We start from the raw sequence: 23,707 nt of genomic DNA, 5'->3' as shown, positions 1-23,707 counted from the left end.
GCTTCGTAATTGAGCACTTCCGGACTCCACTGGCAACTAGAACTGGTACCAGGTGTCGGACCCCTAATAATCATATATTGATGACCTATCCTAAGGTTAGAAGATCTGTATTAAAGTAATGGACAACCTCTTTAACATGTGTAAAGGAGATAATGTGAAACCTAGTTACCCTGTACTATTCTTAGTGTTCTTTGCTGATCTCCTTCTGTCCCTTGTCTGCATGTAACCTCTCCTTTATGTTGAGGTGGATGGAGTGCGCCCTTGTGTCCCAATAAACATCTGCATGAGCTGTTTTTTGTCTTGTACGTTTTTTTTTTTGTACATCAAATGGTCATTCACTTTTCTTTTATAGTTCCGGTCTCCATTGTCTGAGAGAAGTGAGTGGATGAAGCATTTTCACATCCCTGCTCTCCATGGCCCTTCTGTCTACTAAACTGCTCCTCTTCTTTCTTCTTTCCTCTCTTTCCTTTTTTTTTTCTTCCCCTTTTACTCTTGTGTAGGCCTCACCAAAGATGGCAGTAGTGTGAATATTGATTCTCTAGAGGAAGTCCTTAATATTTTAGCTGAGGAAAGCTCTGATTGGTTTTATGGCTTCCTCTCCTTTCTTTATGACGTAATGACTCCTTTTGAAATGGTAGAAGAAGAAGAGAACGACCCCTCAGACGATGTTGATGGTACGTCACAGAACGAAGGGGTTCAGGGAAAAAAGACCTGTGTCATACTGGATTTGCAGAACCAATAACCTCTCTTCACAGACCAGATACTAATTTCTCTCTGGTTTTGTTTTTCTCATAAGTAAAGCCACAAGATACGGGATCACCCACTTCATAGTGGACAGTCTGGATTCAAGGAGCCATATGGTGGCCACATAGCCGAGTGTCCTACTTGGCAGATCCTGTACACAATACAATGATTATTTGTACGGGCCGGTCCTAAATCCCAGTGAAGATTTCTGCAGTTCAGGTCTTGTTTGTTTTTTTTTTGTTTTTTTTGCATATTTTTTAATTTAAGTTCATTAAGCTTTGCACAATGACCCTTCCATGGCTTAGGAGGCGGGCACCGGCGACATTTTATTTCTAATGCCTTTGTCCATTGGGCATATGCCACATGCTTCCACCCAGCCTGCAATATTCCATGTCCTGTATCATCCCAAGACCCCAAATGCAGCCAGACTAAATTAGTGTTCCCCCAAATTCTTTTCTCATCTTCATCTGCCTCACTAGTCCCTTGTGTCCATTCAGCCTGGGAGTACCTCAGCTTGCAGTGACTGTGACTGGAGCACCCGAGACCTAACCTTGCACTCGCTTGGCTGTAGCAAACTTATGGCACGATTCTCAGGTCATACTTTTTGCTTGGCTGTATAACTGTCTTAATCCTGCTATTGGGACTTCTGTCATCTGTGCAAATAAAACCTGATCACTTTTATCCTTTTTGTGTGTCCGTACGTAAAACTAAACAGATTCCGTTTGTTTTACTGGTTTTAATTATTGGTAATTTAGGAAAAAAATTTTTTTGATGCAAATAAAATATTTCCCAATATGTTCTGAGTAGCACGTTTGTTAGCGTCCTTGTCTGATTATAATCTAAAGCGAAAAACTGCTCCCGATTTAGAGGATCTACATATGATAAAACGTGAGGGATTTATTTAGGAAAATATCACTGGTTGTATTAATGGGGTTGTCCACAACTAGGACAACCTCTTACATACTATATTTCCCCTTGTAAAATAAAAGCACCTTCTACCCCACTCCCAGACAGGCACCGTTCCAGCGATGTCAGCACCGGGTGCCGCTATTGAGCTGTTGTGCCCTCATGTCCTTCTGATGTGGAGGTGTGAGCACTACAGCCCAAAAGCGGCTGGTTATTGGCTGCAGGGCTCATGTAGCACAATAATGTCATGCAAGCCTCGGGAGACCAGTATGGGAGGTGAGTATAAGGATGCTGTCATATGCATGAAACTCATTATTTGGGCAGCTTTAGCCTAATGGGTAAGGCCACTGTTAATACTCTTAGTGGGGGACCTCTTCACTTTTTTTCTAGTTGACAAAAGTCAACGTATTTAACTTGTTGTTTTCCAGCTCTCAACCCCCCCCCCCCCCCGTAGTAGTTGACCAGCTTATATGTTGAGCCCATTTGCACTTGATAAGTGGTTATGTTTTCAAAAATGCTTATGTAATTTTGATTAAATGTTTAAATCTTTATTAAAGAAGCACTCCCATCACAATGTTATATTGCAATCTTCATTCTGTATAGCACTGTGTACTTACACTTGCTTATTTTGCCTTTTTACCCAGCTAATTCTTCTCTTTTCCATTAAGTCTTTGATATCACTTGACTACTGACCTCTGAGCTCTATGTAGAAACGGGAGGTCAATTTTCCTTGTATGAGTCATGAGTCACTGCAAAAGTTTCTGGCAGGGGAAGGAGGGAGCAGCTGGTTCAGGAGCTGAAGAGGGGAATGATCAATGCAGGGAAAAGAGACTTCATGTTTCTACATGGAGCAGAGAAAACAGAAGAATTAGCTGGGTAGAAAGGTAAAATGAGCAATTGTAAGTGCACATTGCTGTATATTATGATTGGAATATATTAAGAAGATACAAACTTTGATGGGAGTGCAAACAAATAGTATTTGTCTTTGTGTCAGTAACACAAATGGCCTCTTCAGAGAGGAAGAGGACTCAAACTCTGGTGACACTTTTTGGAAGTAGTAATCCTAAGGCCATGTTCACACCATCCTTTTTTTCATGCGGAATCGCCGCGATTTTCCCGCTGCGGGTCCGCAGCTGTTTTCCATGCAGGGTACATTACAATGTACCCTATGGAAAACAGGAACTGCTGTGCCCACATTGCGGAAAATCGCGAAAAAAGCTGCGCTGAATAGCCACGGTAAAAAAGAAGTACCATGTCACTTCTTTTTGCGGAACTGCAGCGGTTCTGCACCCATAGACCTCCATTGTGAGGTCAAACCCGCAGTAAAACCCGCAGATGAAAAAAAATATCTGCGGGTTTTCTGCGGTTTGTGGTGCAGAACCGCTGCAGTGTGGCTGCCCCCCCGTGCCCCAATCCCACCCCCCCATGCTCCGATGCCACCCCCCCGTGCTCCAACGCCCCCCCCCATGCCCTCATCTCCCCCCCTTATACTTACCCGGCCTTCCGGTGTCCGTCCGGCCGTCTTCTCCCTGGGCGCCGCCATCTTGCAAAATGGCTGGCGCATGCGCAGTGCACCCGCCGAATCTGCCGGCCGGCAGATTCGTTACAAAGTGCATTTTGATCACTGAGATAGGTTATATCTCAGTGATCAAAATAAAAAAAAAAATAGTAAATGACCCCCCCCCCCCCCCCCCCCTTGTCACCCCCATAGGTAGGGACAATAAAAAAATTAAGAATTTTTTTTTTTTTTTTTTTTTTTTTCACTAAGGTTAGAATAGGGGTAGGGTTAGGGTATTTTCAGCCATTTTAACCTAAAAAACTTCCTAGAAAACACACAGACTCTCTGCATAGAAAACTGCATAAAAAAACGCATCAAAAAACGCACCAAAAAAGCACCAAAAAAAGCACCAAAAAAAGGACCTGCGTTTTCTGCAAAGAGCTGCGGTTTTTAGTCCTGAAAAAAAGGAGGGAAATCAGGAACGTGTGAACATAGCCTTAAAGCCCAATATCGACTCTTTCATGAGCCTTGTCACATGACTTAGTGTAAAAGCCAAATCAGAATCTCAATTTACAGACACATGTTTCGGTGTGTTGCCCCTCGTCAGTGCAAAGCATGAGATTTGATTTGACGGTATGAGAGAGGCCTCTGACTAGTGTCTAAGGGGTAACATTTCTCTTTGTGGGGAGTCAAAACATACAAAGAAAGGGAACCTGCCAGTTGGCTTTCACAATTGCAGATACAGACTACTTTGGTGCCGCGTCAGTCCAGCTTCTTCCCTTTCTCCTCTAGTTGATTGCTGGGTCTTTCGCACGTTGCAGCATTTCGGAAAGAAACATACCTGGCATCAATCGTGCAACCTGACTATGGTTTATGCTGGCCTGCTTTGGGCAGCATGAATTGACTGATAGGTTTCCTTTAAGAGACCTGTTGTCAATCAATTATGACCAAAATTAAACAGAGGGCATTTCTGCAAAATGAGCGGCTCAAGTGCATAAAGCAGTATTCGCTAGGGTTGAGCGAAACGGGTCGGCCAGATTCAGAAGTCGCCAACTTTTGGCAAAGTCGGGTTTCATGAAACCCGACCCGACCCCTGTGTGGGGTCGGCCATGAGGTCGGCGATCTTCTGATCTGGAATCGGAATTCCGATACCGAGTTCCGATATGTTTAAGATATCGGGAATCGGTATCGGAATTCATATTTAAGTGTAAAATAAAGAATTAAAAAAAAAAATATTGATATACTCACCCTCGGACGCACCCTGGTTCTCACCGGCAACCTTCCTTCCTAAGAATGAGCGCCTGAAGGACCTTAGATGACGTCGCGGCTTGTGATTGGTCGCGTGACGCCCATGTGACCGCTCACGCGACCAATCACAAGCCGCGACATCATCGAAGGTCCTTCAGGCGCTGATTCTTAGGAAGGAAGGCTGCCGGTGAGAACCAGGGCGCGTCCGAGGTCAAGTATATCAATATTTTTTATTTTGATTCTTTATTTTACACTTAAATATGGATCCCAGGGCCTGAAGGAGAGTTTCCTCTCCTTCAGACCCTGGGAACCATTAGAAACCCAATGCACTGCATTGGGTTTCGGCCGACCCCGACTTTTCTATAGGATCGGCCGATTTCACTCGACCCGACTTTTGAAAAAGTGGGGTTTCGTGAAACCCGACCCGATCCTACAAAAAGAAAAGTCGCTCAACCCTAGTATTCGCTAATACAGTATAAGCCATGGAAGCCCCTCTTGGAATGCCCTAGAAACCTAGCCAGAAAGCCATGAACAAAGAGCAGCTCTTGTGCGCTCAGCCATCTATGATATGGTATCTATTATTTATTTATATTTGGCTTGCTGTATTTTTGATAACCTCTTGCCATGTAGCTCTGCATAACCCTGCCCCCACCACTGATTAGCACTTTTCTGCCTATGCACAGTGTACAGAGAAAGATGCCAATCGCTGGTGTTGGCGGGGTCATACAGAGCTCAACATTCAGAGAACTGGGAGATCTGTAGCAGATGAAACGGTGATTTTATCAGCATGACAGCAAGTAGCCCAGTAAGTGACACATCGCTGGAATCGGATTATCTGTCCCTGTATTGTGCTGCTCTCAGATCGGGTAGCAAAATCCTGCTTACAGATTCCCTGTAATGGCAAGATATGTCCCTGGACCTAGTTTTGTTGTCAAAGTCCATTGACCAGACTATACACGGCATCGCTCCTTGCAGCGCTCTGGAGGTGTCATTTGTGTGACTAATGCATTTTCGTTATCCATGATTGTATGTCTGGTCTGTGTATGGAGTGCAATAACATCTAATAAGTGCACCTAATAGATGCATGTCTGTGTTCACATCACTGGTAACACATTTCTATGAAGGACAGAACCCCTGAATTCTGCGACCGCCCTCAATATTTGGGGATAATTTACACCGATATATAATATCTGCACTATAATGAATGCAGTATATATGTGTGTGTATCTCTCTCTCTCTCTTTATATATATATATATATATATATATATATATATATATATATATATATATATATATATATATATATATATATATATATATATATATATATATATATATATATATATACAGGCAGATATACAGGCAGATATATAGATAAATATATAGATAGATATATAAATATATATAGATATCTAGAGATATATATATATATATAGATAGATAGATAGATAGATAGATATAATATATATATATAGATAGATATATATATAATATATATATATATATATATATATATATCTATATAATGTGTGTATACAGATACATGTACATATACAATTTATTTATATAATACTATATATAATCTGCACTAATAGTGCTGTTGTTTTACTTTGGAAACTTGTGGATAACCGTTGACCACTAAATTGATGTAATCTACTGTAAGATGGAGTAATTGAACTCGTCTGAGGTTTTATTATAAGAAGACATCAGTTCCCTTTTCTCTCCATTATCGCCTTGTTGGCATTACTATACAGACGGTTGTGTAATAATGTGGCAAGAAAATAGCTGAAGGCTTTCAACACAACAAAATATGTCCTTTATGCAGTTTTTCACTTATCTGTAGAAGATTTTTTGGGAGGAAATGCTTTTCAAATGAAGACAGTATGCAAGTCTGATGTGCCGATGTTACATTGAAAGAGAACCGTTAACCAAATTCTCATGTTGTACTAGACACCGGATGTACTATCAGCTGTAGAGCAAGATAAAAAAAAAAGTTTTTCTTTTTTTCGCCACCCTGTTGCGGAGATATTAGCAATCAAAGTATTTGGCGCTTGTTAAGTTATTTTTTTTTTTTTTTTTTAAAGTCCACATGTTATAGTTTTCACTAAGGGCATGTACTCTTCATTCTGACCAATCAAAAGCAGGCAGCAAGATTCAATGGAAAAAAAACTTGCCTTGCACCATAGCGTAGAGCAAGGTTTCTAGGTGTTTTGCGTTGTAATGATACAGCTCTGATATTCTTGGAAAACCTCCTACATGAATCGGTAATGATGGGGGGGCAGTGCAGCTGAGTTTACCTGTGCCACATTACAAACCCTTCTCTCCAAGCACTGTACTCTGCTGTAATGCCTCTCCTCCACACTGTCTGTCTGGATATAAGAACACGGTGTCCGTATCACACTTTTATGTCTGTTGTGCTCAAATGATAATCCCTCTGTAATGAGATCAGAGCAGGTTCTCATTACATCTCACACACGTGCAGTCCAGAACAGGCAGGTTACTCCAGTGTGACATGTAATGAAAGCCCTGATCTTACTGCAGGGCAGACAGAAGTGTGACTTACACACTCAGAAATGAGGAGATAAAGGTGTGTATTATGACACCTCTAAACTCAGCTGCACTATGTCCCCGACCTACTCATATAGGAGGTTAGACCAGGAGGTCAGAGCTGTATCATTACATCTCACACACTCAGAGACCTAAGCTATGGTGGATGCACGCTCTTCTTTCCTTTTGAGTTTTTGCTGCCTGCTTATGATTGGTCAGCATAGTACAGGGAGAAGTAGTACCCGCCACCAGTAAACACTCTCTATTAATACTCACTTAACTTTTTTTTTCCCTAGTGCCAAATACTTTGAAAATATCTCAGCAATGGAGTTGGTTTATATTAATAAAAAAAAAAAAGTGTTACTCAAAGCAGTTTTCAATGTAATATTTTTTGATGTGTGTATAAAACTTATAACGATATATCGTGTTTGTTTTTGTATTTCTTTTATGACTGCACAAAAATATTGAAATACAGTATTCTATTGTTCACGCTGACTACTAGAGTAGTCACAACATCGAATACATGCTACTTATCTTATAGACTAGGCCAGTCCTCTCAACGGACTTGGGGATTTAACCCATTTCTATCATATTTTTTTTCCCCACTATGGTTTGTTTCTAACAACATTTTATTTTATAAACCTCAGGATTTGCACAGTCTCCAAAAGCGGAGAAAGCCATCAAGGCACCAGGTACTTCGGATTTCCATAACTGCTCCAGATGGTTTCAGTGTAATACTAATCATTGCATGCTGTGCTCGAGTTAGCGCTATGCCGGGACAATAGTGTTTTAGGGCAAATGCTCTCCATGACTTGCTACATGGCGCCCTGAAGTTTTACCATAGTTATAGAAGACCTCAATCTTTGCAGAATGATCTTCAGACCCTGGTATCCTCTGGGTAAATTGTTAATGGTGCATGATTCGTGTTGTGAGATTATTCGGGCCACGTTTCTTATTGATCCTTGCAGTGTAAACCTTCATGTGTAAGTTTGGACTCTGTATGAATTTCGTGATGTGCATGTTGGTTACGTGGATGAGGGCCGTCACAAAACGGTACAGCAAATGGAGCGCCCGAACCTCGCTCCTTTCATTCTACAACCCCTGGCAAAAATTATGGAATCCCAGGCCTTGGAGGATGTTCATTCAGTTGTTTAATTTTGTTGAAAAAAAGCAGATCACAGACATGGCACAACACTAAAGTCATTTCAAATAGCAACTTTCTGGCTTTAAGAAACACTAAAAGAAATTGGAGACCTTGGAGAGCTGTTGCACCAAGTGGACTGACATGAATCATAGCTCCAACACGAGATGTCAATTGAAACAAAGGAGAGGATTATCAATCTCTTAAAAGAGGGTAAATCATCACGCAATGTTGCAAAAGATGTTGGTTGTCCACAGTCAGCTGTGTCTAAAATCTGGACCAAATACAAACAACATGGGAAGGTTGTTAAAGGCAAACATACTGGTAGACCAAGGAAGAGATCAAAGCGTCAAGACCAGAAACTTAAAGCAATATGTCTCCAAAACAGGAAATGCACAACAAAACAAATGAGGAACGAATGGGTGGAAACTGGAGTCAACATCTGTGACCGAACTGTAAGAAAACGCCAAAAGGAAATGGGATTTACATACAAAAAAGCTAAGCAAAAGCCATCATTAACACCTAAACAGAAAAAAAAACAAGGTTATAATGGGCTAAGGAAAAGAAATCGGGGACTGTGGATGACTGGATGAAAGTCATATTCAGTGATGAATCGCGAATCTGCATTGGGCAAGGTGATGATGCTGGAACTTTTGTTTGGTGCCATCCCAATGAGATTTATAAAGACCGCAAGCTGTTATAAAAGCCAGAGGTGGTGCAACAAAATACTAGGGATGTTTTGGAGTGTTTTTTTGTTTGTTTTTCATGATTCCGTAATTTTTTCCTCAGAATTGAGTGATTCCATATTTTTTGCCCTATGTTTGGTTAAAAAAGTATCCATTACTGACTGCCACCTTTTTTGTTCTTGATTTCTTTTAGTGTTTCTTAAAGCCAGAAAGTTGCTACTTGAAATGACTTTAGTTTTGTGCCATGTCTGTGATCTGGTTTTTTACTACAAAATTAAACAATTGAATGAACATCCTACAAGGCCGGTGATTCCATAATTTTTGCCAGGGGTTGTATATGATCAAGCACAGCTCCCTGTATCTCCATGAGGAGTGAATGGAGCGCAGGTCACATATGTGCACAGCCACTCCTTTCTGAAGGGAGTAGAAGTTCCCCGTTCTGCTAATATATGTAGCCGTAGAGTATAGCAATCGCCTTGCATGGATGTGGATTGTGCAGGTGTCTCACATCTGTCGAAAAGAATTGCCGCCCAACTAATCAACTGGTCTTGCCTGCATTATAAGGTGGTGGCTCCAGCACAGGCCTCTTTTACTTTTGTTTGGCTAACAGGTGGATATTTTTTTATTTTTTTTGTACAAGACAATTGGTGGCGCAAGAAAAAAACCTGAAGCCGATTTTTACCTTAGATTTTAAATCTGCATCGCCGTTCCATATTTTTTTCCTTCATGCTTTCTGCAACGCGGATTTCAAATCTGCGCCATATAAACGAGGGCTGTTGAGTCGAAGTCTGTGTCCTATTTGGTGGAGTTGGTATAAGATGGACCAACTCCGACTCCTTCTAAAATATATAATAAATTGGGTACAGTAGGACAATGCAGGATGTGCTGTAAATGTTTTCATAAGAATTTGAGATGGTTATAAATAAAATGTCCTACTAATCAGGACTGTGGAGACGGTAAACCAAACCTCTGACTCTGACCCCACAGCACTGGTCAGTACCGAGCAGGTACATAAAGTGCACCACAGATTCATCTCCACTAAAAGCCGAGATCCTTACATCAGGAACAAAACCGACAATTATAGGACATTTTATAACTTTCCCAAATTATTGTAAGAAAGCCTTCAGCACATCCTGCACTGAAGTACTCTACCCAATTTAGTCGGTCCACTTTATACCTACTCCACCAAAATGGACTCCGACTGCACAGCCCTTCTATTAAATGTCTGTTCTGTTCCTGACCTAAGGATCTGGGCTTTTAGTGGAGATGAATCTGTGCTGCACTTTATGTACCGACTCAGTAGTGAGGCAGTGCTGTGGGGTCGGAGTTGGGGATACTGAGGAGTCTGTGGTTTGGCTTACCGTCTCCACACTCTTGATATAAACTGCAGCTCCTGTTCTCATTAAAATGAATAGGAAATGGAACAGTTTGTCTAACTTTCTTGCTGTCCAGGTCAGATTTCCCCCTTTCTCTGTCTTCATGTCCTTTCAGTGTTCCCCACTAGCGTCTCTGATCTGCTGCGTCCCCGTTGGCTCTTACCCATTGCTCCTGGCGCTTTGTTTTGTACTGGTAGACCATTTGTGTTACTGGTCAATCGGTTATTGTTTAGTGGCTTTCCACCACCGACTTTTTGCATTAAATGTTTCTATTCGTACTTGTTCATCATAACCTTGCAGTGTAATTTTTGCCGTCTTACTGCTTGTATTTTATTTTTTTCTTAGTATGTTGTTAATTCTAATCTATTCAACCCTAAACTCAGATATATCAGGAGGTATAACCAAGACCAAAACCAAGGCGGAAGGTATTTTGCATCCTTTGTGGTTCTGCTGTTTGGTGCATGTCGGTTTTAGAGTAAAATATTTTGCAAATCTTTGTTTTAAAGAGATGTAAAATCTAAATAATGTTTGTTTTGCTCATTATAACCTTTTTATGTTGCAATTATCTGTTTATAGCTATGCACTTTTTTCCTTTTTTAACAAAATGGAGTTTTTATATTGCTAAATCCTCAGTCTCGCACTTTAGCTTCATCGGCACAAAGGTCGGCCATTGTGTCATACTTTAATGGGAACCTGACTCATTACACTTGTAGTCCGATGTGTGGACAGCATGGTGTAGAGAAGAAGCTGAGCATATTATACAAATGATACGTGTTCTAGGATTGTGGAAAAAGATTCTGCAAAACCTGTCGTTCCTTCATTGACATCCTTGGTGTTGGTATGGATAGGAGTCATGTGAGCGTTCCTATTAGTGTTTGACAGTTTCTCGTGTATGACTGTGCATGCAGAGAAGGCTGTCAATCACAGAGTAGGACCGCCTACAGGACATTTCCAGACGCACATCCAGTTGAAGTATGAATCGGCATCGGTAGGCCCCTCACCCACATGGGTCCGGTCGCGATGTATGCGACCATGATCGTTATGTCCCTGCATTATACTGCTCTCAGATGGGTAGTAAAAGCCTGGTGACGTTCCCATTTATTGACACTAGCATTAGTGTGTTTTAATGTAGTTCCATCTGGATGTCTTGGCCACTCGCTCTGTAAATGCATATATAACATGTCATGGAAGCAGCTAATTAGTTTGACTTACGCTGGCTGTAAGAAATAAGCTTTTTATTATTTTCTTGCATGGTTCGTGAGTGAAAGCCTCAACCCCATTTGGAGTTCATCTAGAACAACCAGTGTTATCATGACCATAAAAGAGTGACGTTTTCACGCATCCTTAACTATACAGTTATAAGAGGCAATTTAATTTGACATGCGTTGTGCGTAGTTTTTACTTTATAAGACTATTTAAGTCTCATCTGTGTGACCCACATCTTTTAGACATTTATGATCTGTGCTGTGGACGTTCCAGAAATGTCTGAGGTGGGATCAAAATTTTAATACAATTTTAAATATATATTTTTTTTTACTGTTTACTATGTCACGCTTTAAAGGGGCTGTCCTACGAACAAATTACACTTTAATAGATCTTAGAATAATAATTGGATGTGTTAAAAAAAAAAAAAGTTCCTCTTCTGACATAACTTTGTAAATGCCCTCTTACTGTTATTTGCTGTGTCCAGCTATGCTGACCTGCTATGCTTCATGGCCAGCACATGCTACCGCTCCTTTCCAAGGGAGGAAGCATAAGTCAATTATAATAAGTGAGTATACAGCTCGCAGATTCAACTTTTTGCGTTAACACATTTATCTGCCTGTTTTATCACAGGAGTGAGTGTTTCCAGCTTTCTGAGGACATCATAAATCAAGTCACTGGATTCCAACTGCTGCTGATTCTGCTGACCTAATGTCACTGACCTGATTTATGGTGAGCCCAGAGGGCTGGAGACATGGCAGAAATGTTCACTCCTGTGAGAAAACAGACAGATAAATATGTTAACTCAGAAAGCTGCAGCTCTGAGCCCCTGCTGTGTCATCTGTATAGTCGCTTATCATTTCATTATGATTTCTACTCTGCCCAGGCCTTTGGTATGTGTCGACCATGAACTGGAGCAACTCTGCATGGTGAGACAGCCATTACACAGTACACAGCAGGGGCACATTTCTAAGATTTTATCAACTTAGGAACATTTTATTGAACACATCCAATTGTAAAGCTTATTGTTTCAATATCTATTGATTAAAAATGTGCTTTGTTCATGGGGCAAATATTGTTATCAATTACGTTGCTCTTGCGAGAAGTATCATTGGAGAAACGCTCAGTTTTTTGTTTTGTTTTTTGCAACTATGAAAAGTGTTGTGTTTTTGTTTTTTAATCATTATTTCTCCATTTGGGGTTGTGTGTAGTGATGAGTGAGTATACTCGTTGCTCGGGTGGTCTCCGAGTATTTGTGAGTGCTCAGAGATTTCGTTTTTGTCAATGCAGCTGCATGATTTGCGACTGCTAGACAGCCTGGATACATGTGGGGCTTGCCTGTTTGTTAGGGAATCCCCACATGTATTCAAGCTGTCTAGTAGCCACAAATCATGCAGCTGCGTGGACAAAAACGAAATCTCCGAGCACTAACAAATACTCGGAGACCACCCGAGCGTGCTCGGGGAAAACCCAAGAAACGCGTACTCGCTCATCACTAGTTGTGTGCTTTTATAGTTACTTCATTATTAAAGGGCTAGGTCCATTACTTTTTTTTCTTGTTGTTTATGATGCAAGTTAAAGAGGGTATAAAAGAACAACTAAAAAAGGTAAAAGAAAGATATCTAGCTCATGGCAGAGAACAACCAAAGGATAAACCAACCAGAGAGTCTAAGGACAAAGAACAAAAACATGAGAAGAATGAATCAAGGAGGAAAAAAGATGAGAAACCCCGGGAGACTACAAGAAGGACAACAAGCGGCAGGACCTCAAATGGAGAGAGGGGGAAAAAGACTGAGAAAAAGGGGGACAAATGATGGATGATTGTGTATCTGGTACGGGATGCTGAGAAATAAAATGTCAACTGAGAAGGAAACGTCCGTGTTCTGCACTGGCTAATCAATAGCAGAGAACCATTTTGCACCGTTTGCTTAAGTAGCACTCTGAATTAGTAATAATGCCAAACTACAAAACTGAATGAGCGGTAAAATGCAGTAAGGACTGTGAATTAGTGTGGATGAATGTGAGGCACTTCGGTGCTGTATAGGTGCGTTTAGCACTTTGCCAAACCTTTGATTTTCTTTTTTTTGGGCCTGTGACTAGTCTTTTGAATGTGGTAGTCGCTGATTTGGTAATTTACGAGATGAAATGGAGATGTTGGTATTACCCGTGTAATCTTTTCTTGCTTGCGCTGACTCTTGATTAGGGATTTAAATAAATACCAATATTTTAAACCCTGTGTTGTCTTGTTTGTCTGGGCTTCAGGCTTTTTTTTTTAGCAGCTGGACATGGGGACAAATATTATAAACCCAGTTGTGAGACAATCCGTTTTTAGATGTCACGGAGCTCAGAAAGCTGCTCGCACCACAGTTTTCTGTGTACATGATCAATTGACAGTGAGCTGCTTATCAGCGGAGAAGGTGTGGTCTGTCTATCGGAAAGCTGCCCCGCCCACACAATAGCTTTCTATGTACATTGACAGTGAGCTGCTTATCGGAGAAGGCGTGGTCTATCTATCAGAAACCTGCCCCGCCCACACCACAGCTTTCTATGTACATGATCTATTGACAGTGAGCTGCTTATCAGTGGAGGTGGCGTGGTCTGTCTATCGGAAAGCTGCCCCACCCACACAAGAGCTTTCTATGTACATGATTTATTGACAGTGAGCTGCTTATTAGAGGAGGAGGTGTGGTCGGACCAGCAGTCTGTGAGCTGTAGTCCGGTAGTGCTAATTATTTGATGAAACCTTCATTATAAGTAAACCGCACACATCCAGAGTGCCATATCTCTGAAATCTGTATGTCAGCCCCTATCTCATGATGTCTTCAGATTACTGCTGACCGATTCCTTTTAAGTATTTGCTGCAGAACATATGCTTCATCGAAAACAAGTATTTTTGCGTGCATTTTTTTTAGTGAAATTTTCTTTACCTCCCCCCCCCCCCCCCCCATGTATTACAATGGGTGAAGAACATTGAAAAAATTGGCAAGCTGCAGATTTCAAACTGCTTTAAATCTGCAAAGACAAAATAATCTCATTCACTTTGCTCGGACGGTAAAATGCTAATTTTTTCACGCAATAAAACACGATTTGTGTGCATATTCTAAAGACCAATACTTACAGAATTCATCTCTATGGATCTTACTTTGTAAATCTGCTGATTATTGGAAGAAATGAGCACCATAAGCACAAACTTGGCGAATGTAGTTCCGCTTGACAATCAACCATAAGGCATTTGAAATGCTTGGGTGCACATTAGATGCGTCTTTGACTATTTTTTTCTGCAAAAATGCACTAAAGGTACCGTCACATTGAGCGACGCTGCAGCGATCTAGACATCGATTACCTACTTATTTTCCACATCGAATGTTATTCTATGGGGAAAGGCTGTACAGAACTCAGCGTACCCGCAAGAGAAATTGACACGCTGCGTCTTGGGAGAAAAAAGCACTGCAGGTGAGTTTACAGGGTGTACAGGAGAACCACAGTGGGCAGGAGCTTTCTATAAGTCCCAGCCACTGTGCTGGTACTGTAAAATGCCGTGGCTTTTTTTCCCCCGGAGTTTTTGTCGGGATACACTTGTTTCTTGTCCATGCTGATAAAATTTAGTGCCTAAAAAAAATGGTTCTATTGTGATTGTATCTTAGAATTTAACCCCTTTACCCCCAAGGGTGGTTTGCACGTTAATGACCAGGCCAATTTTTACAATTCTGACCACTGTCCCTTTATGAGGTTATAACTCCGAAACGCTTCAACGGATCCTGGTGATTCTGACATTGTTTTCTCGTGACATATTGTACTTCATGATAGTGGTAAAATTTCTTTGATAGTACCTGCGTTTATTTGTGAAAAAAACGGAAATTTGGCGAAAATTTTGAAAATTTCGCAATTTTCAAACTTTGAATTTTTATGCAATTAAATCACAGAGATATGTCACACAAAATACTTAATAAGTAACATTTCCCACATGTCTCCTTTACATCAGCATAATTTTGGAACCAATTTTTTTTTTTGTTAGGGAGTTATAAGGGTTAAAAGTTGACCAGCAATTTCTCATTTTTACAACACCATTTTTTTTTAGGGACCACGTCTCATTTGAAGTCATTTTGAGGGGTCTATATGATAGAAAATGCCCAAGTGTGACACCATTCTAAAAACTGCACCCCTCAAGGTGCTCAAAACCACATTCAAGAAGTTTATTAACCCTTCAGGTGTTTAATAGGAATTTTTGGAATGTTTAAATAAAAATGAACATTTAACTTTTTTACACAAAAAATTTACTTCAGCTCCAATTTGTTTTATTTTACCAAGGGTAACAGGAGAAATTGGACCCAAAATGTTGTTGTCCAATTTGTCCTGAGTACGCTGATACCCCATATGTGGCAGTAAACCACTGTTTGGGCGCATGGGAGAGCTCGGAAGGGAAGGAGCGCTATTTGACTTTTCAATGCAAAATTGACAGGAATTGAGATGGGACGCCATGTTGCGTTTGGAGAGCCACTGATGTGCCTAAACATTGAAACCCCCCACAAGTGACACCATTTTGGAAAGTAGACCCCCTAAGGAACTTATCTGGATGTGTGGTGAGCACTTTGACCCACCAAGTGCTTCACAGAAGTTTATAATGCAGAACCGTAAAAATAAAAAATCATATTTTTTCACAAAAATTATATTTTTGCCCCCAATTTTTTATTTTTCCAAGGGTAAGAGAAGAAATTGGACCTCAAAAGTTGTTGTCCAATTTGTCCCGAGTACGCTGATACCCCATATGTGGCAGTAAACCACTGTTTGGGCGCATGGGAGAGCTCGGAAGGGAAGGAGCGCCGTTTGACTTTTCAATGCAAAATTGACAGGAATTGAGATGGGATGCCATGTTGCGTTTGGAGAGCCACTGATGTGCCTAAACATTGAAACCCCCCACAAGTGACACCATTTTGGAAAGTAGACCCCCTAAGGAACTTATCTGGATGTGTGGTGAGCACTTTGACCCACCAAGTGCTTCACAGAAGTTTATAATGCAGAGCCATAAAAATAAAACAAAATTTTTTTCCCACAAAAATTATTTTTTAGCCCCCAGTTTTGTATTTTCCCTAGGGTAACAGGAGAAATTGGACCCCAAAAGTTGTTGTCCAATTTGTCCTGAGTACGCTGATACCCCATATGTGGGGGGGAACCACCGTTTGGGCGCATGGGAGGGTTCGGAAGGGAAGGAGCGCCATTTGGAATGCAGACTTAGATGGAATGGTCTGCAGGCGTCACATTGCGTTTGCAGAGCCCCTAATGTACCTAAACAGTAGAAACCCCCCACAAGTGACACCATTTTGGAAAGTAGACCCCCTAAGGAACTCATCTTGATGTGTTGTGAGAGCTTTGAACCCCCAAGTATTTCACTACAGTTTATAACGCAGAGCCATGCAAATAAAAAATATTTTTTTTTCCACAAAAATTATATTTTAGCCCCCAGTTTTGTATTTTTCCAAGGTTAGCAGGAGAAATTGGACCCTAAATGTTGTTGTCCAATTTGTCCTGAGTACGCTGATACCCGATATGTGGGGGGGAACCACCGTTTGGGCGCATGGGAGGGCTCGGAAGGGAAGGAGCATCATTTGGAATGCAGACTTGGATGGATTGGTCTGCAGGCGTCACATTGCGTTTGCAGAGCCCCTAATGTACCTAAACAGTAGAAACCCCCCACAAGTGACCCCATATTGGAAACTAGACCCCTCAATGAACTTATCTAGATGTGTTGTGAGAACTTTGAACCCCCAAGTGTTTCACTACAGTTTATAACGCAGAGCCGTGAAAATAAAAAATCTTTTTGTTTTCCCACAAAAATTATTTTTTAGCCCCCAGTTTTGTATTTTCCCAAGGGTAACAGGAGAAATTGGTCCACAAAAGTTGTTGTCCAATTTGTCCTGAGTACGCTGATACCCCATATGTTGGGGTAAACCCCTGTTTGGGCACACAGGAGAGCTCGGAAGGGAAGGAGCACTGTTTTACTTTTTCAACGCAGAATTGGCTGGAATTGAGATCGGACGCCATGTCGTGTTTGGAGAGCCCCTGATGTGCCCAAACAGTGGAAACCCCCCAATTATAACTGAAACCCTAATCTAAACACACCCCTAACCCTAATTCCAACGGTAACCCTAACCACACCTCTAACCCTGACACACCCCTAACCCTAATCCCAACCCTATTCCCAACTGTAAATGTAATCTAAACCCTAACCCTAACTTTAGCCCCAACCCTAACTGTAGCCCCAACCCTAACCCTAGCCCTAACCCTAGCCCTAACCCTAGCCCTAACCCTAGCCCTAACCCTAACCCTAGCCCTAACCCTAGCCCTAACCCTAGCCCTAACCCTAGCCCTAGCCCTAACCCTAACCCTAATCCTAGCCCTAACCCTAGCCCTAATGGGAAAATGGAAATAAATACATTTTTTTTTATTTTTCCCTAACTAAGGGGGTGATGAAGGGGGGTTTGATTTACTTTTATAGCGAGTTTTTTAGCGGATTTTTATGATTGGCAGCCGTCACACACTGAAAGACCCTTTTTATTGCAAAAAATATTTTTTGCAATACCACATTTTGAGAGCTATAATTTTTCCATATTTTGGTCCACAGAGTCATGTGAGGTCTTGTTTTTTGCGGGACGAGTTGACGTTTTTATTGAAAACATTTTTGGGCACGTGACATTTTTTTATCGCTTTTTATTCCGATTTTTGTGAGGAAGAATGACCAAAAGCCAGCTATTCATGAATTTCTATTGGGGGAGGCGTTTATACCGTTCCGCGTTTGGTAAAATTGATAAATCAGTTTTATTCTTCGGGTCAGTACGATTACAGCGATACCTCATTTATATCATTTTTTTATGGTTTGGTGCTTTTATACGATAAAAACTATTTTACAGAAAAAATAATTATTTTTGCATCGCTTTATTCTCAGGACTATAACTTTTTTATTTTTTTGCTGATGATGCTGTATGGCGGCTCTTTTTTTGCGGGACAATATGACGCTTTCAGCGGTACCATGGTTATTTATATCTGTCCTTTTGATCGCGTGTTATTCCACTTTTTGTTCGGCGGGATGATAATAAAGCGTTGTTTTTTGCCTCGTTTTTTTTTTTTTTTCTTACGGTGTTTACTGAAGGGGTTAACTAGTGGGACAGTTTTATAGGTCGGGCCGTTACGGACGCGGCGATACTAAATATGTGTACTTTTATTGGTTTTTTTTTTTTTATTTAGATGAAGAAATGTATTTATGGGAATAATATATATATATTTTTTTTCATTATTTTGGAATATTTTTTTTTATTTTTTTTACACATTTGGAAAAATTTTTTTTAACTTTTTTACTTTGTCCCAGGGGGGGACATCACAGATCAGTGATCTGACAGTTTGCACAGCACTCTGTCAGATCACTGATCTGACATGCAGCGCTGCAGCCTTCACAGTGCCTGCTCTAAGCAGGCTCTGTGAAGCCACCTCCCTCCCTGCAGGACCCGGATCCGCGGCCATCTTGGATCCGGGGCTCGAGCAGGGAGGGAGGTGAGGAGACCCTCGCAGCAACGCGATCACATCGCGTTGCTGCGGGGGGCTCAGGGAAGCCCGCAGGGAGCCCCCTCCCTGCGCGGTGCTTCCCTGCACCGCCGGCACATCGCGATCATCTTTGATCGCGGTGTGCCAGGGGTTAATGTGCCGGGGGCGGTCCGTGACCGCTCCTGGCACATAGTGCCGGATGTCAGCTGCGATAAGCAGCTGACACCCGGCCGCGATCGGCCGCGCTCCCCCCGTGAGCGCGGCCGATCGGCTATGACGTACTATCCCGTCCAGGGTCAGATAAGCCCAGGGCACCTCAACGGGATAGTACGTCTAAGGTCACAGAGGGGTTAAGTGATCATCCAAATTCTTTTTTTACCGTTTCTTTTTTTAGGAGTGAATAGATCTTCAAATAACAATGATTTCCATAATTGGAAGTGTTTAAATAAAATGTTCCTGTGCTGAGATAATCTTATAAATGTGCCCCTGCTGTGTACTGTGTAATGGCCGTGTCTGACTGTGCAGGAACATGGTCTGATCATATCACAGCTCCTGGAGAGGGGAGGAAACAAGAGCATACAGACATTACAGCAGGGATCACAGCTGATTCTTTCTGTGAGGTAAAACATTTCTCTGCCTATTGTAAAAAATGTTTTACTTGAAAGAGAATCAGTTGTGATCCCATAATGTAATGTCTGAATATATACCGTATATTTTTTTTTTTCACCCACCCCAAGATCTATTGATTGAAATGAAATTTTTATCCGTGGGACAACCCCTCTTAACTTTTTATGAGTTATGATCATGTATTTGCTGAAATCAAAAATGTTGTAGCTTTAGTGGTTGATCACTTCCATTATATTTTCCTTCTCACATTGGATGCATTGATGTACAGAGGAATAACCTTATGGAGGTGCCTGGGTTTCTGCTACATAAAAGAAAGGAATATACAAGGATTTTTTTTTGTCTAAAATAGAGTAAATGCGTCATTTTTAACTTTAGGCCTTTCAGAGATAATTTCATCATTTCTAGAATTCTCCCTTTTCTTAATTTCGACTCTGCAAAAACTCTTACTGTTTCACTTATTCATTCTCGTCTGGACTATTGTAACATAGTAACATAGTAACATAGTAACATAGTTAGTAAGGCCGAAAAAAGACATTTGTCCATCCAGTTCAGCCTATATTCCATCATAATAAATACCCAGATCTACGTCCTTCTACAGAACCTAATAATTATATGATACAATATTGTTCTGCTCCAGGAAGACATCCAGGCCTCTCTTGAACCCCTCGACTGAGTTCGCCATCACCACCTCCTCAGGCAAGCAATTCCAGATTCTCACTGCCCTAACAGTAAAGAATCCTCTTCTATGTTGGTGGAAAAACCTTCTCTCCTCCAGACGCAAAGAATGCCCCCTTGTGCCCGTCACCTTCCTTGGTATAAACAGATCCTCAGCGAGATATTTGTATTGTCCCCTTATATACTTATACATGGTTATTAGATCGCCCCTCAGTCGTCTTTTTTCTAGACTAAATAATCCTAATTTCGCTAATCTATCTGGGTATTGTAGTTCTCCCATCCCCTTTATTAATTTTGTTGCCCTCCTTTGTACTCTCTCTAGTTCCATTATATCCTTCCTGAGCACCGGTGCCCAAAACTGGACACAGTACTCCATGTGCGGTCTAACTAGGGATTTGTACAGAGGCAGTATAATGCTCTCATCATGTGTATCCAGACCTCTTTTAATGCACCCCATGATCCTGTTTGCCTTGGCAGCTGCTGCCTGGCACTGGCTGCTCCAGGTAAGTTTATCATTAACTAGGATCCCCAAGTCCTTCTCCCTGTCAGATTTACCCAGTGGTTTCCCATTCAGTGTGTAATGGTGATATTGATTCCCTCTTCCCATGTGTATAACCTTACATTTATCATTGTTAAACCTCATCTGCCACCTTTCAGCCCAAGTTTCCAACTTATCCAGATCCATCTGTAGCAGAATACCATCTTCTCTTGTATTAACTGCTTTACATAGTTTTGTATCATCTGCAAATATCGATATTTTACTGTGTAAACCTTTTACCAGATCATTAATGAATATGTTGAAGAGAACAGGTCCCAATACTGACCCCTGCGGTACCCCACTGGTCACAGCGACCCAGTTAGAGACTATACCATTTATAACCACCCTCTGCTTTCTATCACTAAGCCAGTTACTAACCCATTTACACACATGTTCCCCCAGACCAAGCATTCTCATTTTGTGTACCAACTTCTTGTGCGGCACGGTATCAAACGCTTTGGAAAAATCGAGATATACCACGTTCAATGACTCACCGTGGTCCAGCCTATAGCTTACCTCTTCATAAAAACTGATTAGATTGGTTTGACAGGAGCGATTTCTCATAAACCCATGCTGATATGGAGTTAAACAGTTATTCTCATTGAGATAATCCAGAATAACATCCCTCAGAAACCCTTCAAATATTTTACCAACAATAGAGGTTAGACTTACTGGCCTATAATTTCCAGTAACTCTCTACTCTCTTGTAACTCTCTTGTAACACTCTTGTAACACTCTTGTAACACTCTTGTAACACTCTTGTAACTCTCTACTAATCGGCCTCCCTCTTACCAAACTCTCCCCGCTCCAATCTGTCCTGAATGCTACTGCCAGGATCATATTCCTCACCAACCGTTACACCGATGCCTCTACCTTGTGCCAGTCATTACACTGGTTACCCATCCACTCCAGAATCCAGTACAAAACTACTACCCTCATCCACAAAGCACTCCATGGCTCAGCACCACCCTATATCTCCTCTCTGGTCTCGGTCTACCACCCTACCCGTGCCCTCCGCTCCGCTAATGACCTCAGGTTAGCATCCTCAATAATCAGAACCTCCCACTCCCGTCTCCAAGACTTTACACGTGCTGCGCCGATTCTTTGGAATGCACTACCTAGGTTAATGCGATTAATCCCCAATCCCCACAGTTTTAAGCATACCCTAAAAACTCATTTGTTCAGACTGGCCTACCGCCTCAATGCATTAACCTAACGATCCCTGTGTGGCCTATTTAAAAAAAAAAAAAAATGTTCTCATTCACTTTATGCAGTTAATAGCCCTCTGTGTCTGTACTGCTACATACTTAGGCAGTTAACTGGTTCATGCAGCTTTACATGAACACCTGAGCCTTACACTATAGCTGGTCCGAATAACTAAAGCAATTGTTACTATCCACCTCTCGTGTCTCCCCTTTTCCTCATAGTTTGTAAGCTTGCGAGCAGGGCCCTCACTCCTCCTGGTATCTGTTTTGAACTGTATTTCTGTTATGCTGTAATGTCTATTGTCTGTGCAAGTCCCTTCTATAATTTGTAAAGCGCTGCGGAATATGTTGGCGCTATATAAATAAAAATTATTATTATATTATATTATTATCTTCATCTTGCGCAGCTGTTCACAATAACAGTAATTTTGACCAGGGGTGCCCAAACTTTTACATGCCACTGTATGCTTTTATAGTTTTATACATGATGTATACATATTTGCTATATACCAGCAAACAAAATAAAAGATATACTGTATTTTTGTAGACAAGGACATCTGAGCGGAGGTCAAGCATACGCACTGCTCTTCATTCATTCGTTACGGAAGTGCTGAGTACTGGATATGGTTATGTCCAGCGGTCCCACTGAGAATGAATGGGGTGAGTGCGCATGTTCGACCTTCGCTCCAGTCATACTGTGCTCCAGTCTGAGGATGGATAGGGTCACAGTGATTGTACCCTGAGCAGGTGGGAAGTTACTGCTTATCCTTTGGCTAGGAGATCACTTTCAAACTTGGCACCACCCCTTTAAGCAAAGCCATATAAGTGGCATGTTCTCACTGACTGGTTCACCATAGATTACCTCTATTAAAGGCAGGTGCAGACAAGCGTAGTTATTGCACACCAATAGAGAACTATGAAGACTCTGGATCGCAAGATAAATGTTAAAAACCACAACTTTTATTACAAAAAATCTAAAATACATATAAATCAAATAACATACTGGTGAGACGTTACAGTGAACGGATACAGGATCGGAACAGAAGCTACAGACTGATAAGACCCCTAATATATATCACATGTCAAATAGCAAATGACCATAATATACAGGTGACCATAGCATGCTAATAACTCCCTAGTTCTGCTAAATATATAGTAAATCCACGGCATACGTATAACTAGTGCACCACTCTAGCATCCCATAATAGGCACAATAGTCTCCAACTAAATGATAAGTCACAGCTAAGAGTGATATCTACCTGTGGTCATGCTTGAACCAGGGAGAGAGGGGTCGTACCAGCTGAGCGCACCTCGACGCGCGTTTCACTGCAACAGCAGCTTCGTCAGGAGCGTAGTTATTGGTCTAAGTGTGATCCAAGAAAACATTGGATCGTGCTCTACCAAAGGTAGTCTATGGCCCCGTGCATATGTTAAATTTTTTTCAAATCTATTTTATTGTTTTCCTCACTGTCGGTCATGTTGCAAGTTTTCCTTGGACAAAGTTTGATCCGATATTTGCAACGCATTCTGCTATTCAAATTAATGAGTTTATGGGAAACGGCGGACTGCACTCGGATGACATTTTAATGCAGTCCGATTTCCGCTGCCTCGTCCAAGAACATCTAAGCACACTACACTATGTTCACACTCTGATCCGACTGGGTGTGATTTCCATAATCCGCCCGATTCTCTCGGCCGAGAGGATGTATGGCCGTAATCACCTGCCCTAAAAGTTGTAGCCATGAAGCCACACTCTATAGGCATACAGGATCGTGAGCC

General features: G+C 41.4%; 2 protein-coding genes across 6 annotated transcripts in view; both read left to right on the top strand.

Annotated features, from left to right (window-relative positions):
• ASPH (aspartate beta-hydroxylase) overlaps positions 1 to 23,707 on the top strand; it is a 223,983-nt gene that overhangs the window by 58,908 nt on the left and 141,368 nt on the right. The gene's annotated exons all lie outside the window — the stretch shown is intronic.
• Positions 1,893 to 13,581, top strand: LOC138642286 (uncharacterized). Its single transcript, XM_069730366.1, has 4 exons — positions 1,893 to 1,926; positions 7,592 to 7,636; positions 10,531 to 10,572; positions 12,926 to 13,581. The coding sequence occupies exons 1-4, from the start codon at positions 1,893 to 1,895 to the stop codon at positions 13,162 to 13,164; spliced, it is 360 nt and encodes a 119-aa protein (XP_069586467.1). The 3' UTR covers positions 13,165 to 13,581.

The sequence above is a fragment of the Ranitomeya imitator genome, chromosome 6 (assembly GCF_032444005.1).
Source record: "Ranitomeya imitator isolate aRanImi1 chromosome 6, aRanImi1.pri, whole genome shotgun sequence".
NCBI lineage: Eukaryota > Metazoa > Chordata > Amphibia > Anura > Dendrobatidae > Ranitomeya > Ranitomeya imitator.
The sequence above is the reverse complement of the archived record's forward strand: the minus strand, read 5'-3'. Positions and strand labels throughout refer to the sequence as shown.